The following is a 17,392-nucleotide window of genomic DNA, read 5'->3' on the forward strand; positions in this document are numbered from 1 at the left end:
CTGTAAGACTTGGTAATATTAGAGGTATAATTTTTAAAATTTAAGGATATCTTAGGGAAGGTTGTGACATTAAATAGTGTGATGCAAAATCTACTCAGGAACCAGATCTTAGACTTGGAGGGATTAGCGCATTTATCCCTATAAAATTTTTAATAGGGATTTAAGAAAATATTTTGGAGTTCTGGTTTTATCTCTGTTATCCCCACTAAGACCCAATTAGGTGACAAATCCTGGATTTGATTTTGGGAAAAGAACTCTGCAAAATGAATGAAGACTCCCTGGGATGTGCAGAGAATTAGCTTTGTAGATGGCAGTGATGGCAGTAGACCCCTCAACCTGAGACAAGAGAGCAGGCTTGCTAGAGCTGCATCTCCTGAGCCGTCCATTAAGGAATGTTTTATTGCCTACCTAACCTACATAGTATAATAATGTGCTTAGTGTTGTTTAATTACAGATAAGTTGTCCTTATGGAAATTATTCGTGCTTGACAATAAACCGTGTTTATAGGAGGAAAAAATGAGTCCAGGGAGGTCAGCTGCTCACTTATATCTCTGCATGAATATTCTGAATAGTAATCTGTGTGATTATTCTTTAGTAGGTTCTGTGGGAATTTGCTTTAAGAGGAAATAGAGATTACTTGTTGTCAAGAAACTTCAAATCTTCTTAGGAAAATATAACACTTTGCTTTTTAAAAATATAAAACATTTACTAAGCAAGTGTAAATGGGCATGTAGTAGTGTAATACAGAAAGACTTTCTGAGGAAATTAAATGATTTTTTGCAAAATGGGTGCAAAGATATATTGAGTTTGTGATACAATAATATAGCTTTTTAAAAAAATATTTATTTCTGGGGCTTCCCTGGTGGCGCAGTGGTTGAGAGTCCGCCTGCCGATGCAGGGGACGCAGGTTCATGCCCCGGTCCGGGAAGATCCCACATGCCGCAGAGCGGCTGGGCCCGTGAGCCATGGCCGCTGAGCCTGTGCGTCCAGAGCCTATGCTCCGCAACGGGAGAGGCCACAACAGTGAGAGGCCTGCGTACTGCAAAAAAAAAAAAAAAAAAAAAAATTATTTCTTTGGCTGCACCAGGTCTTAGTTGCGGCGGCAGACAGGATCTCCATTGCTGTGTGCGGGATCTTCATTGTGGCATGCAGAATCTTTCTGTTGTTGTTGCAGCATTCAGGACCTTTAGTTACGGTATGCGGGACCTTTAGTTGCGGCATGTGGGACCTTTAGTTGCGGCATGCGGGATCTAGTTCCCTGACCAGGGATTGATCCTGGGCCCCTACGTTGGGAGCATGGAAGCTTAGCCACTGGACCACCAGGGAAGTCCCAATAATATAGCTTTTTAATAAAGTAGACAGAAATCCTAATTTTTTTCCACATACGTATCCAAGAATGTCTTGAGTAATTTTTATAGATAGTTTTTCAAAACATTCCACAGGTGATAGTTAAATAAGTATGTGTTTGAGTCACTGTAATGGGTGCCATGGAGGTTGAGCCCTTGCTAGTAAAGACATTAAAATCCTACTGGGTAGATGACTATGTTAGGACTCTTGGCTGGAGATTATAGAAACTGACTTAAACTGTAAGGGGAATTTATTATAAGTGTATAGTATGTCCCATGGAATCCAAGGGTGGGGATGCAGCTGGGCTTTAGGAATGGCCTGGAATCTGGGACTGGAGCACCACAGGGAACCCAGGAGGTCTTGCTCTGTCTCTTATCTCTACTATTGTCTCTCTCTCTTTTTCTCTGATTCTTCTCTTCTTGCAGACTGGGTTTTGTTTTTGGTTTCTTAGTCTGTGTGGCAGACAATGGTAACAGAAAACTCCTGAGATTGTAGTTTCTGCAATCGAGAGCAGCTAATTAAAAACAATATTATTTCCATTTCCATATTCCTAGCAAAGGGCCTATATATGTCCAGCTTGAATCAGGTGCTTATTCCTGGACCTGTAGACAAGAGTAGGGTCACATTAACCATATAGAAGTTGGAGGGAAGGGACAATTTATAGAAAAGTGGTGCTAGGCATTAAGTCCAAGAAGTATTTACCAAAGTAATGAGACGCAATACAGTGAAGATGGTAAGGCATGAGATGATTTATAAATTGTTAGAAAGTAAAATACTGATAACTTTGTGGGCCAAGGGATCAGTGTGTGAATAACTACAATGTGTCTTGAGTTGAATCTGAGAGCTAATTAACATAGGTAGCAAAAGTATATTTTTAAAATGCCATTCATAGATAAATAAAATATATCTCCATACCATAAAATGAGTGAATTACTGGTACTTGTTATAACATGGATGAATCTTGAAAACATGCTTTGTGAAAGAAGCCAGAAACAAAAAGCCATGTGTTGTTTGATTCCATTTATACAAAATGTCCAAAATAGGCAAATCATAGAGACAGAAAGTAGATTAATGGTTGCCAGGGGCTGTGGGGAGGAGAGAATGGGGAGGGACTGCTAATGGGTACAGGATTTCCTTTTAAGGTGATGAAAATATTCTTGAATTAGATGGTGGTATGGTTGCACAACCTTGGGAACATAACTAAAAATCACTGAATGTACACTTTAAATAAGTGAATTTTGTGATATGTGAATTATATCTCAATTTTTAAAAAATGCCGTTCAGGGGCTTCCCTGGTGGCGCAGTGGTTGAGAGTCCGCCTGCTGATGCAGGGGACGCGGGTTCGTGCCCCGGTCCGGGAAGATCCCACGTGCCGCGGAGCGGCTAGGCCCATGAGCCATGGCCGCTGAGCCTGCGCGTCCGGAACCTGTGCTCCGCAATGGGAGAGGCCAGAACAGTGAGAGGCCCGCGTGCCGCAAAAAAAAAAAAAAAAATGCTGTTCATCTATAATGAGCCGGATAAATTTTCTTTTTACTTTATTCTTTTTTTCGGGTCCATGATGTTCATGGATAAGGACAGACTATCTTTCCAGCTTTGTTAAGAACTGAGTTAAAGTTTAGAAATTAAAGATCCTACATTATGGCGCTTTAAAATTATTTCTAAGAGAATTTGGATTTCTAAATATATTTAGTTAACATAAGAATGTAATTGCAGCAAAGACATTTTCAAATACTCGTAATTGGATGTGCCTCTGTGATTGACAGTGAGGATTCCAGTAGGTTAAGGACTGCTCTGCAGAGACATTAATTGTTGAGACTAATACAGACCATCTTCAACACATGTACATCAGTACATGTATTCAATATCATTTACCTGCCACTGTCCATCTTGGAATATCTAATGGACCACAGGCACCTCCTTTCCTTCTTATTCTCTTCCATCTCCGTCTAATGCTTGGAACCCTCTTATCTACCGAAAAATAAAATAAAATAAAGAAAAATAGTGTCATTTGTTATCTTTTCCTAGAGTTGATTTAGGACTGGGTCTGAAATGGCAGAACTGGTTCTGGAGAAGCAGTGAAGGAGAGAAGATAGCTTTTGTTGTTTTCTAAGCCCCATCTCTGTATTCTGGTCTAATTCTCATGCCTCACATCACAACTCTCCTCAGATCCTTTAATGAAATAATAGGAAACTGATTTTGGATATTTCTCTAAAATATAGCAAAATCTTAAGAATTTGTAGGAAGAGGGCTCCCATCTTATCTCCCTGCCAGTTTTTGTCTTTTTGCCTCAACTACTGGATGATTTTTTCCCACAGAGATACTAGGTGGTTGGGTTCTGTGATATTACTAATACTTTAGGCACGTTATATATTAACTTTGCCTTTCTGAACTCATCTGGGGACATAACCATCATCTGTAATATTTTTCTTCCTTTTGGAAACATGCTAATTTCTCAGTAATTTTAAAAAGGAACTTCTGAAACACAAGCTATATGCACATTTTAGACTAACTTTATTCTGAGGACTTGTTTTGAGAAACCAGCCCTCTAAAAGAGACTTCTGAAAAGCTAGCAGAGCAAGTCATAGTAGAGCTATCTGACACAAACAGGAATGACAGCAAACCCAGACAAACCAGCTTCAGAAACAGTGTGAAAACCAGAGGGAAATAGAACTTGGGTATAATTAATAAGTGTCACAACATTAGAAGGGAAGAGGGAGACTGTGGGAAACAGGAGTCCACCCACACAGGCCTCACTGCTTAACAACTCAAGCAAATAGAAGCAAATTGATACGGTATTCAGAGAAGATAGGTATTGGCTATAGAAAAGAGTGTGCTAAAATTTTTTTTTTAAAGAGAACTAAAAATGTCAATGGTGGCGGTTCAGGGCAGGAAGCAGGCCACAGTGCAGAGAAATAAGTGATACTGAAGATTCAAGAAAGGCAGGAGTTCCTAGTTATAGTCTCAGCTAAAACAGATTACAGAGCAGAAACCATTGGGACTGTTCAGAGTGTACTATTTGAATGTCAAAAAGAACATTACAAAATACATAGTGCCAGGCATATCAGAGATATTATGTGTTGGTGGACTAGCTAATTAATTATCAATAAAACAGAAAAACAAAATATACAGGAAAGTAGTGAAACTTAACAGATGAATAGTATAGTAGAACCAAGGTATCTAGAAAACAGAATGAGAGTATACAACCTGTCAAAAAGTACGGCTACCAGAAGTAGAAAAGATTGGAAAGTATAACTCAAAGACAATCAGGAAAAATTCTAGAAAACTATTCAGAACGGAAAGCCCCTCTCAGTACGGTTATTGAGAGTATATGGAGTTGTACATAGGCACTGTTTTTCAAGAAAAAAAATCCCTTCCCTTCCTGGGCACCTATTTGTTAAATTTTTAAACTTAAAAGAAAGATAAGTGATTTCTAGCAGAGAAGAGATCTTAAAATGTAATGGTAAAACAACTTGGGACGTTAGACTTTGAAAAATAAAAAGATTCATATGAAGCTAGGAGACAGCATTAGGTTCCTGAATAACAGACCATGCAATTTCCTACAGATGGAGACATTTTGAAAACACCTACCAAAATAATAGAACTTTGAAAAAACATTATCAAAGGGTTTTTAACTGATATATAAGTAAATAAAATTAACCAATTTTTTTTAATAAAGTTATTTTTTATTTATTTATTTTTGGCTGCATTGGGTCTTCACTGCTGCATGCAGGCTTTCTCTAGTTGTGGCGAGCAGGGGCTACTCTTTGTTGCGATGCACGGGCTTCTCATTGCAGTGGCTTCTCTTGTGGAGCATGGGCTCTAGGCGTGCGGGCTTCAGTAGTTGTGGCACACGGGCCTAGTTGCTCTGCAGCATGTGGGATCTTCCTGGACCAGGGCTCAAACCCGTGTCCCTGACCTTGGCAGACGGATTGTTAACCACTGTGCCGCCAGGGAAGTCCAATAAAATTAACCAATTCTTTAGACTAGCACTGTGCAGAAGAACTTTCTGCAACGATAATATTCCAAATCTGTGCTGTCTGATATACTAGCCGCTGTTGAGCCCATGGGGCAGGTGAGACTAAAAATCTTGAGTTTTTAGTTTTATTTACTTTTAACTGAAATTTAAATAGGCACATGTGGCTAGTGACTACTGCGTTGACAGCATAGCTTTAGACCGTCATACAGATTGCAAGGTATCCACATGTAATTTCATAAAATATTTCAGATTCTCCCAGGGTAGAACGAAGTGGGAAGGAGGGAAAGCAAAGGAACACAAACCTTGTGATGTAAATTTTAGGTCACAACAGAGTTTATAAACTTTTTAATTCATAAGACAAAAGTAATGAGAATAATTATTAAAATATGGTGATGTTTTCAGGTTAGGAAAATCAAAAGAAAAAAAAGCAAATTGCAGATATTGGAAAAGGTATGGAAGGGTGCATATCAAACTGTTACTGCGCTTACCTCTGAGGACGGATGTGGTATTTGGGGGGAATACAAGGGAATTTCTGCTTTTTCTTCTATATACTTTAGTGTGCATTTACATATATATCACTTTGTGAATCTTTAAATTAAAAAGGAAAGATATAATATGTAATAAATATGTAATAAAGTATAATAGAAAACAAAAATGAATTAGGAAAATAAGATTTAAACGTTCTTTGAGGGCTTCCCTGGAGGCACAGTGGTTAAGAATCCACCTGCTGGGCTTCCCTGGTGGCGCAGTGGTTGGAGGTCCACATGCCGATGCAGGGGACACGGGTTCATGCCCCGGTCCGGGAAGATCCCACATGCTGCAGAGCGGCTGGGCCCGTGAGCTATGGCCGCTGAGCCTGCGCGTCCGGAGCCTGTGCTCCGCAACGGGAAAGGCCACAACAGTGAGAGGCCCGCGTACCACAAAAAAAAAAAAAAAAAAAGAATCCACCTGCTAAGGCAGGGGACGCGGGTTCAAGCCCTGGTCTGGGAAGATCCCACATGCTGCGGAGCAACTGAGCCCCATGGGCCACAACTACTGAAGCCCACACACCTGGAGCAGGTGCTCCGCAACAAGAGAAGCCACAGCAATGAGAAGCCCACACACCACAACGAAGAGTAGCCCCCGCTCACTGCAACTAAAGAAAGCCCACACACAGCAAAGACCCAATGCAGCCAAAAATAAAATAAATAAATAAATTTATTTTTTAAAAAAGTTCTTTGAAAAAAGAAGAAAATAGCTTAGATAGGTTATCTTTTGATTTAAAGTGAAGTACAGAATTTTACATCTGTTAAATTAAAAAGACAGTAGCAGTAACAATAAACTTATAGGATGATTGACTACACACAAATGCATTGTTTCTGATGTCTTTGCAAGTAGACTCATTAATTTTATCAAAGTAAAAAGGTAGGATGGTGGTTACTCGTTTAAAAAGCAAAATTCAACAATCTGTTGCCTGTAAAAGACTGACGTAAGCTTACTAAAGGACAAACCAGCCTTCCACGATCAAGCGTACAAGAAAAACAGGACCATCCTGCTTAAGATAAAGTTGATTTCAGAGCAGAAGCCAAAGAGAAACTTGCCGCATTTACAATTTGTCACGCAGAAGGAACATGGTAGACACATGTTGGTGGAATTTATTAATGGCTGAATGATTATCATAGAAAAGCTGGCAGAAATGGCTAAAGAAGTAAAAATAGAATTGTACTTGAGAAGTGTCACAGTATATGTAAAAGAACACTGGAGACAAGAAATTTGGGTACTAAGACTTGGCTGTGCCACTTGGTCTCAACCTCTCTGTAATGAATATTCTGGATTAGATGACCTTAACACTTTTTTTCCAGTTCTAAGTGCTGTGGGGCTTCAACATTTCACAGTCAGAATATGAAAATAAAGCAGATAATGAATTAATAAATTATAGAGCCAAATACAGCAAAAAAGGTCAGACTAAGTGAAAGAAAAAGTAACAGTGATTAAGGAAATTTCACCTATTTCCTCCTTCAAAAATGGATATAAAAGGATTTTGAAAACATGTTTGGATTGAAACCTTTGAGAGAGTGCACTAAATACCGTCTTTTTCTTGCTTATGTTCTGAACATTGGGAAATAACTCAAATTGTATAAGGACCCTAAAAATCACCTTTATTAGTGATAAAGGCCTAGCGGGAGGCTGTGTGTTAGTGTGCAAGTCAGGCAGGTTTGCTAACTGAACTCCAGAGGTAGACTCTGCCTCCCCCAGGCAGCAAGGGCCAGGGCAGCATGGAGAAAACCAGAGAGCTTGGGGTTCTCTGTGGAAGCCCTAGGGTGGAGCTGAGGTACGCATGCCCCATTCTTGCCAATTTACTGATCAGATGCGTCATCCTTCCTTTCCCAAGTAAAGTGATTAATGGGTGGAGAGAGACCAGAAATATTTGGAAGAAAAGCCTTCTCATGAAGCCAGAGGAGAGGGGAAAGGTGTTTGCCTCTAATCATAATCATCTATAACATAAGTGCTATATATTCATTGTAGCAAAACCCAGATATACATAAAGAAGAAAAAACATGTCGGTCATAAGCTAATGATAACTGCTGATAACATATCGATGTCTTTCAAGGCTACATGTTATTATATAGGTAAGGTTTAAGAAGAAAAGATGAAATCATAAATATAATTTTCAAAACTAACCAAATACTGGTAAACATAACCCAAATTAGTTCTAGACCTCTCCATAACATGAGTGTAGTAGACATGCTTTGTGGAGCTGCCCAGCTCAGGGGGTTTTATTCTCTGGAAATTTTCGCAGTTCTACCACTAGACCCATACCAGCTGCATCTCTACCCCTGACTCTGCCTGTCAGGCCATAGCTCGCTGATCCAGGGTTGCACACCTGGCCCAAACTGGGCTGGTCAGACTTTTCTCCAAGAATGTGGAATTTTGAATTGAAAGACAGAAATTGGGACTTACTATAGCTGAATGATGTTAAATCCATGAACTAAAGCTGCTTGGGTTCGTATTCCTCTTGAGACTTGTTACTCTTTTTTGGACTTTGTTATTTTACCTTGGATTAAAAATGAAACTTAAGGGTGAATAGACACAGCACAGAGGATTTTTACGGCAGTGAAACTACTCTGTATGATACTGTAACGGTGGGTACATGTCATTATACATTTGTCCAAGCCCATAGAAGGTATAACAGCAACATTGAACCCTCAGCTACGGACTTCGAGTGACAGTGATATGTCAGTACAGGTCCATCAGTTGTAACAAACATACCACGCTGGTTGGGGATTTTGATAGTGGGGAGGCTGTGCTTGAGTGGGGGGCAGGGGGTAAATGGGAGAGCTCTGTACCTTCCTCTCAGTTTTGCTGTGAACCTAAAACTACTCGTTAAAAAATGGAAGTCTTTTTAAAAAATGAAACTGAACAAACTTGTTGGTAACTTACAAAATTAATTTCCTTAGTGCAAATCTTAGAAACTTTTACAAAAAAGATGTTTCGAAGTAACCTATTGTGAAAGATGACATTCAACATTGAGGTTGAATTTTGAAACTAAAATGAGCTTATTGCCACTGGGTGGAAATGGAAAGTGTTCAAGAGAGAGATGTTTACTGCTTTTTTTTTTTTTTTTTTGCAGTTTTTCTTTCTGTAATTGGTCATGAGGTTATAGTTGATACCTGTGACTTCCTTCTTCTACTACCCATTCCATATTTCCCTTACCCACAGCAGTGACCCAAACCTTCATTCCCAAGGGGTCTGAGTCCTTAGTCATTCTGCCTCTTTTTGGTTGCTGTAGTTTTCCATTAACGTTTACTACTGGAAATGCTAAGAGGTGCCTCAGAACCCCCTGGCTTCCATACATAGTCCGCTTTGCCTCGATTGTGTATGGCAACATGATATCCCCTTGGCAATCAGGATTGACCACTCCATCCATAGATAAACCCCCTTTTTTTGCCTATTGGTGCAGTAGCATGAATAAGGAGCCCAAAATGCCAAATGCCAGTCTAATCTTCCAATTCAGTAGAACCATTGTTGTCACCTGGTGCAACCAGTAACCTTGTGGAGACTAAACTCTCCAAACAAGTAGAGCTCAAAGTTGCCAGGATGGAAGGCAGAAATTCTTTAGGTGGCTTAATAGGTATAATAGTGAGAGTAGCCACTCCTACTTCCTCCCCTTGATTCTTGGACCTGTGTAATCCGGTGACGAGGAATACAGCATCTGTGATTCAAAGTATAAACTGCGTCCTGTAAGGCAGAACCCTATTCTTTCAAGGTGCTGTCTCCCAGTTGGCATCATAGCTGAGTCTTCGGTAAATCATTCTACCTTTCAACTAAGCCAGGCATTTCTGGGTGATGGCATATGTGGTTAAGAGCAAATGATTCAGTGGGCCTGAGCCCATTGATGTATGTATTTCTTTTGCTGTGAAGTGAGTTCTTTGATCAGACACAATACTTTGTAGAATGCTATGATGGCAGATCAGGCACCCTGTGAGTTCATAGATGGCGACACTGGCAGAGGCATTGTGGGCAAGGAGGGCAAATCCATATCTAGAGTATGTGTTTATTCCAGTAAGGGCAAATGTCTGCTCCCTCCTTGGTGGAAGAAATCCCATGTAATCGACCTACCCTCAGGTTGTGTGCTGTCCGCCTGGGAAATGATGCTTTATGGGGCACTTAATTCTGATCTCGGCTGTTGGCAGATTAGGCGCTCAGCAGTAGGGTTAACCAGGTCTGCCTTGCTAAGAGGAAGTTCATGTTGTTGAGCCCGTGCGTAGCCTCCATTCTTGTTAACGTGTCCAATTTGTTCATGGGTCTATTGAGGAAACACTGGGATGGCTGGGAAGAGTCTAGTTGACGTTAATAGTGTCCATCATTTTGTCCACCATCATTAAGAGTCTCCTTTACAGTAGATGCCATTTGGTGAGCATTCACGTGAGACAAATATTTTCAATGTCTATGCCCATTCTAAGAGATCCATCCACATACTTCTTCCCCAACTTTCCTTGTCACTATCTTCCAATCCTGTTCCTTCCAAGTCCCTGACCATCCAGCTAAACCATTAGAAACTGCTCATGAATGAGTCTAAATCTGTACTTCTGGTTATCTCTCATTCCAGACACAGGAGAGAAGCAAATGTACTGCTCAAAGTTCTGAATATTTATGGTTTGTAAGGCACAGATCTCAAAATCAACAATATATGTAGTGGTTAAGAGCACCAGCGCTGGAGCCTGGCTGCCTGTGTACAAATTCTACCAGTTCCATTCATGCCCCAGTCTCCTGCTGGCTTTGGGGGGTCTCCTGGAGAGGCTGGGGAAGGGGGGCTCACCCAGGGAACACAGACACGGGTGGCAGACACATTGGGGAGCATTCAACCGCGTGAACACTCCTAGCAGCTGACATTGGATCATTAGCACGATGACATATTTTCAAGGGAGATTTTGAACATGGCAAGTCTTCTGAATGAGGTATGCTTATTTTAGTTCAGTAATTCTCAGTAGATCTCAGCAAGAGCAGTGTGACCCCTCTAGAGTGCGATTTAGAAAACTGAGAGGGTATTTTGATTGCCACAATGAATGGGGGTGCTATAAGTAGATGTCCTGCGCTGTCTGAGACAGTCCAACCCAGTGGAGGTCTGTATTCCCCCTGACTTTTGTATATACCATGGGCTGATCCCTCTCCAAATATAAATTGATAGTTTTGTAGTACATATTCATACTAAAAATCTTCACGAGAAATTAAACAAAAAGCTTATTAAGTTAGAAGAAGGTCATTGTCTTAGTTTTCTCTTGCTGCATGACAAAATACCACAAACTTAGTGGCTTAAAACCACACTCATTTATTAGCTCACAGTTCTATAAGTCAGAAACTGGGCTTGGCTGGGTTCTCTGCTCAGGGTCTCATTAAGGTGCCAGTTGGGTTGGCTTCTATCTGGGGGCTCTGGGAAAGAGTCTGCTTCTAAGCTTATTCAGCTTGTTGACAGAATCCACTTAACCTGTGGTTGTAGGTCTAAGGTCCCATTTCCTTACTAGCTATCAGCTGGAGGTCACTCCTAGCTCCTAGAGGCTGCTTTCCAGTCCCTGCACATGGCCTCCTCCATCTTCTAAGTGAGAAATGGCATATTGAATATCTTTTGTTCCTTGAATATCTTTGAGTTCCTCTTCTGCCACCAGCTGGAGAAAACTCTCTGCTTTTAAAAGACTGGCCTGGTTGGATCAGGCCTACCCACATAATCTCTGTGCCTTAAAATCAGTTGACTTTGGACTTTAATTACATTTGCAAAATTCCCGCCCTGTGGTACCTTGTTTAGTGTTTGATTGGATAACCAAGGTACAAGAATCTTAGGGAATCATCTTTAGGATTCTACCTAGCACAGTTGGTATGAATAGGGAGCTTAAGTGAAATAAAGGTATCATCTCAAAATAATTGAGTAATTTGTTCACTCTGCACATTCTGTTCTTTAAACATTATAGCATTTTCAGCTTGCATATTTAGTTGAAAAGGATTCCAGTGCAACAGTGCTATAACTGCAAAAGCAATGAAATTTTTGATTGAAAATATGGAACAGATTGAGATTCCTGTTCAGACTTTAAATTAATGGAGACTCGTTAAATGCAGGGATCTCATTCAATTTCTTTTTTTTTTTAATGAATTCATTTATTTAATTTATTTTTGGCTGCATTGGGTCTTCGTTGCTGCGTGCGGGCTTCCTCTTGTTGCGGCAAGTGGGGGCTACTCTTCGTTGTGGTGCATGGGCTTCTCATTGCAGTGGCTTCTCTTGTTGGGGAGCATGGACTCTAGGTGCGTGAGCTTCAGTAGTCATGGCACGTGGGCTCAGCAGTTGGGCCCATGGGCTCTAGAGTACAGGCTCACTAGTTACGGCCTATGGGCTTAGTCACTCCGCAGCATGTGGGATCTTCCTGGACCAGGGATCGAACCCGTGTCCCCTGCATTGGCAGGCAGATTTATTTTTTAATTAAATTTTAAAAAATTTTTAATTTATTTTTGGCTGCACTGGGTCTTCATTGCTGCGTGTGGGCTTTTCTCTTTGTTGCGGTGCATGGGCTTCTCATTGTGGTGGCTTCTCTTGTTGTGGAGCACAGGCTCTAGGCGCACAGGCTTCAGTGGTTGTGGTTCACAGGCCCTAGAGCGTACGCTCAGTAGTTGTGGCACACGGGCTTAATTGCTCCACGACATGTGGGATCTTCCCGGACCAGAGCTGGCACCTGTGTCCCCTGCATTGGCAGGCAGATTCTTAACCACTGCCCCACCAGGGAAGCCCCCTCGATTTCTTTAATATAACTATTTTAATAATATTTTATACTGCCTTTTTTTGAATCACTACAGTTCAGTTTTTTCCTAAAACTATCCACAGTTAAACAACTACTTTATCACATCTTGCATTACTGTTTTTTTGTCTAATCCATCTTCTTTTCCTTATCACACCATTCAGAGAATATTGTTTCCAAGTTCTTTTTACAGACCAGGCACAGATTGTATGTCCCAGTGGGATTTCAAAGCAGAAGGATGTTTTCTGTGATACTTTCTTCCTACCCTATCCCATGACATAATCTAGGGGATTATTTTGACACCACACTTACAAATAAATAAGACCTAGCTTCATTTGTGATAATGTTGTACTTCCTCATTTTCTCTACTTTGTTATTTACTTGCTGTGTTGTTTTAACTTCAGTTAAGATTACTCCCCTATGTCCATTATTATCTTAATACTGTTTTTATTTTAGGGTTGGTCTGTACCTCTGTTCTTTTATTTTCCTTTTCTTATCCAAAGTGCTTTCTTGTATTCTTATTTTTAAATCCAAACTTATTCATCATAAGTTGATACATATATCTGACTGCTTCATTATGTCATTGTGTCCCCAAGCATTTATCTGTGGAAATACATATTTTTTTAAATAAACTACTACCTTTTTATTTCTTCTTTACATATTGGTTAGGACACTTTATTTGTTTTAATTTTTGTGCAAGTAAGTTGTATCATCTATGAATTTTATATTTAGTAAAGGAGGCATTATAAAATATGTGATTAAAAAGGGGAGATTGGGTCTCATAGGACTAAGATTTGTTCTGTCACACAAAGAAGACATGATAGGCCTTAAGGTTATCCATCCTTTCCTGCAGTGTCCTATTGTAAATCAGCAGCCTGGATGTCTTGCCACATACATGAATAGAATAGGTTTTCTATCTAGGCACTATCATCTGTCTTGTCTCAAAGGATGCTCATCACTCGTCTTTGATTCCATTTCATTTCAGTCAGCACGTATCTTAGTTTTCCTCAACTTTGCAGCAGGAGGTTTGGCTTATCTTGTAATATTCACACATTTGAGATTCTTAGCAGTGTTTTCTTTTGAAAAATATAAGATTTGCAGTCTGGTAATTCTTTTATCAGTTATCGACATATTTGTGCAGCTTGATTTTTTTTTTAATCCAAGCCACCCCCATCCTCCTCCCTTCAGAAAAAACTTAGTGAAATCATAGACTTGAGCACAGAGTCTTATTAGGCATGGTTTTTTTTGGTTTGTTTTTTGTTTATTTTTGGTTGCGTTGGGTCTTTGTTGCTGCACACAGGCTTTCTCTAATTGCATTGAGCGGGCTTCTCACTGCAGTGGCTTCTCTTGTTGCAGAGCACAGGCTCTAGGCACACGGGCTTCAGTAGTTGTGGCACGCAGGCTCAGTAGTTGTGGCTCGCAGGCTCTAGAGCACAGACTCAGTAGTTATGGCACATGGGCTTCGTTGCTCTGCAGCATGTGGGATCTTTCTGGATCAGGGATCGAACCTGTGTCCCCTGCATTAGCAGGCGGATTCTTTTTTTTTTTAATTAATTTTTTTTTAATTTTTAATTTATTTTTGGCTGCATTGGGTCCTCATTGCTGCGTGTGGGCTTTTCTCTTCATTGCGGTGTGCGGTCTTCTCACTGTGGTGGCTTCTCTTGTTGTGGAGCACAGGCTCTAGGTGCACAGGCTTCAGTAGTTGTGGCACATGGGCTCAGTAGTTGTGGCACACGGGCTCTAGAGTGTAGGCTCAGTAGTTGTGGCGCACGGGCTTAGTTGCTCCGTGACATGTGGGATCTTCCCAGGCCAGGGCTGGCACTCATGTCCCCTGCGTTGGCAGGCAGATTCCTTTTTTTTTTTTTTTTTTGCAGTACATGGGCCTCTCACTGCACAGGCTCCAGACACGCAGGCTCAGTGGCCATGGCTCACGGGCCTAGCCGCTCTGCGGCACGTGGGATCTTCCCGGATCGGGTCACGAACCCGTGTCCCCTGCATCAGTAGGTGGACTCTCAACCACTGTGCCACCAGGGAAGCCCGGCAGGCAGATTGTTAACCACTGAGCCACCAGGGAAGTCGCTAGGCATTTTTTAGATAGAGCTAAGTCTTGTCAAGTTATAGCTTTTTCAGGTATAACTAATGTACAGTGAAATGATACAAAAAGCAGTATAGTAGGAATAAAATCTAGGTTCTTGATCCGCTACATCACTTACTACCTTGGTGAAGCTGAGCAGTGTTTCTAAGCCCTCATTTTCTCATCTGCAAGTAGAGATATCTGTCCTGCCCATCTGCCAGGGTTATTGTTAGTTTCAAACAACACAATGACGGCTTGAGAAATGTATTCCAAAATGCACTGCAATGGTTGTTAGGTCTTATCATCCAGAAAAGCTTTGGTCATTAAATCAACCTTGTAGATGGTTTCAAATTACTTCTTTACTACCACCATCCAGGTTAAAGCAGTGCCAGATACAGGATGAATTTGGAAGGGGATTTGGAAGAACCTAATTGGCTGGTTAGATGGCCATTGAGATGGAGAGGAGATAGCAGTCTCACCCATGCGCTGGAAATAAAAAACTGGGGAATACATGCCAAAAGCATTGGCAGGACTTGGAAACCTGTTTGACTTGGGAGTGAAGGAAAGGAAAGAGCAGTTGAATCTGAGAGTGGGGGGGTTGGTGATCAAGAGGCATGGTAGGTATGAAGGAAAGGAGGGGTGAGCTTCCTGCTGAAGCATGCCATCTTTTTTTTGTTGTTTTTTTGTTTGTTTGTTTGTTTTTTGTGTGTGGTACGCGGGCCTCTCACTGTGTGGCCTCTCCCGTTGCGGAGCACAGGCTCCGGACGTGCAGGCTCAGCGGCCATGGCTCACGGGCCCAGCCGCTCCGCGGCATGTGGGATCTTCCCGGACCGGGGCACAAACCCGCGTCCCCTGCATCAGCAGGCGGACTCTCAACCACTGCGCCACCAGGGAAGCCGGCATGCCATCTTTGAGTTGCTGCTGGTACACCTAGATGGAGATGTCCAAAGGAATGTGGGCCTGGAGTTCAAAGAAATCTGGGGTTAGAGATTAGACTGGGAATACCCCTATAATGAGATCACAGAATGAGATAAGATGGGGTCCAAGGGTAGAGCTTTGTAGAATAAATGTCTGCATTGAAGGACCTGCCGGGTAGGAAAAGGCTCTTCTGATCTTGTGTTCCATAGTCTGTGATAGTTCTGTTCTGTACAAATGGGACATGGGAGTTGTTGTACACTGGCTGCTCTTACCATTTGATGTATTATAGAAGAGGTCCTTGACATTTGCTAAACTACTGGGTAAGATTTATTCCTTAGGAAATCTTCCATAGATACACAAACTAAAAATGAATAAACAAAAAACTGAACTAGAATTTACATTTTGTTAAATAGTCTGTAGCCAAGTTTAAAAATTGAATGTTCATTTTTCGAATTCAATATTGCTGGCAGACACTGCTCTATTCTTCTGAAAGGCTAGTTTGTATGAAATAAAACTATAATATTATTGATCTTTACTAATTCTCTTTTCCCCCCTTTTTCTCTCTAGATTTTACATTGTGCAGTAGGTGAGTATGGAATTGCCCCCCAACTTATGTAGAGTGGATTCTGCTTTCTTTTTTTAAGTCATGAATGATAGGTTGATTAGATTCTTACTGAACATTGAAAAACTAACCTATTTAATCATTATATATAAAATTGCTTAGGCTTTTGGTTTCTAAAATCATGGGTACTATTTAGATGTTATCACTGAACACTTTATTAAATGCCATGGCTGTTTGTCAATTTAAAGAGGCCTCTCCTGCCTTCTCAGTACAAGGGTAAATAGAGAAACACCTGGCATATTTATAAAAATGTGACTTGGAGTGCTGGGCTCTGTTGAAAGCCCTCTCTGGTTACTTAAATGTTATACTCTCTTTCCTTATTTTTTAAAATGGAGTACTGCATTTATTGCCTACCTCTCAGATGAATATTTAATGTATGTGAGAGGGATTGGAATGTACAAGTACAAAGGGTTATATCAATGTGAGAGATTTCTGCTAAAAGCAGATACAATGTGATTCCTCTTTGGGGAATGCGGAGGGTCATCAAATTCTGCTCTGGAACTAAGGCATAGCTTCTAGTCTGGGGCGACTAGACTCCTCTAAGCAGAAATCAATTTTGGAAAGTTGATAGACCCCGTGGAGTAAACCCATAGCGGTTGCTGTGCATGTGGACTTGTCTCTCCAAGGGAGGATTTGAAGTTGCTACTCACTGAGAAGCACCAAAAGTCTGAAAACTCCAGAACTATGCATTCAAACCATTATGGCCCTGATCAACATAATGGATAAATTAAGTGGGTACTTACTATATTCGGGGCACTGGGGAATTCAGAGATGAGGGGACTTACGGTTCAGGTGGACACACAGCAAACTCTCTACCATGGGCCTTAAAGGGATCACTATGATACCTGGGCTCTATTACTTTTAAGGAAGACAAACATCTTCCTTATAAAGAATTGCACCTCGGCTATTTTCTCACTAGGAGGAGGTCTACAATCAGAGATTTCTCAAATGATTTGCAAAATTTTGTATGGATGTGTCTGTGTTTGCTTGGGAAGGTGGGTAGAATTCATAGCTTTCATAGATTCTCAGGGGAACGTGATTCAGAAGGTTAGGAAACTGCTTTAGCACCTTTAAGCAAGAGATTTGCAAGGAGCTTGGAGACTCATTTGTCATGTGGTCTGCTTTCCCAGAGAAGGTCAAGGGACCTGGTCCCATAGCCAGTAAATGGCACAGCCTCACTTGGGACCTGGCCAGTC

General features: G+C 41.1%; 1 protein-coding gene across 2 annotated transcripts in view; it reads left to right on the plus strand.

Moving 5' to 3' along the window:
• Positions 1 to 17,392, plus strand: part of HACD2 (3-hydroxyacyl-CoA dehydratase 2) — a 93,112-nt gene that overhangs the window by 4,868 nt on the left and 70,852 nt on the right. For both annotated transcript variants that reach the window (XM_079922591.1, XM_079922592.1), the window contains exon 3: positions 16,142 to 16,160. In XM_079922591.1, the coding sequence (XP_079778717.1) occupies positions 16,142 to 16,160 (19 nt within the window). The remainder of the gene's footprint in view (positions 1 to 16,141; positions 16,161 to 17,392) is intronic.

The sequence above is a fragment of the Stenella coeruleoalba genome, assembly GCF_951394435.1.
Source record: "Stenella coeruleoalba genome assembly, chromosome: 5".
NCBI classification, from domain to species: domain Eukaryota; kingdom Metazoa; phylum Chordata; class Mammalia; order Artiodactyla; family Delphinidae; genus Stenella; species Stenella coeruleoalba.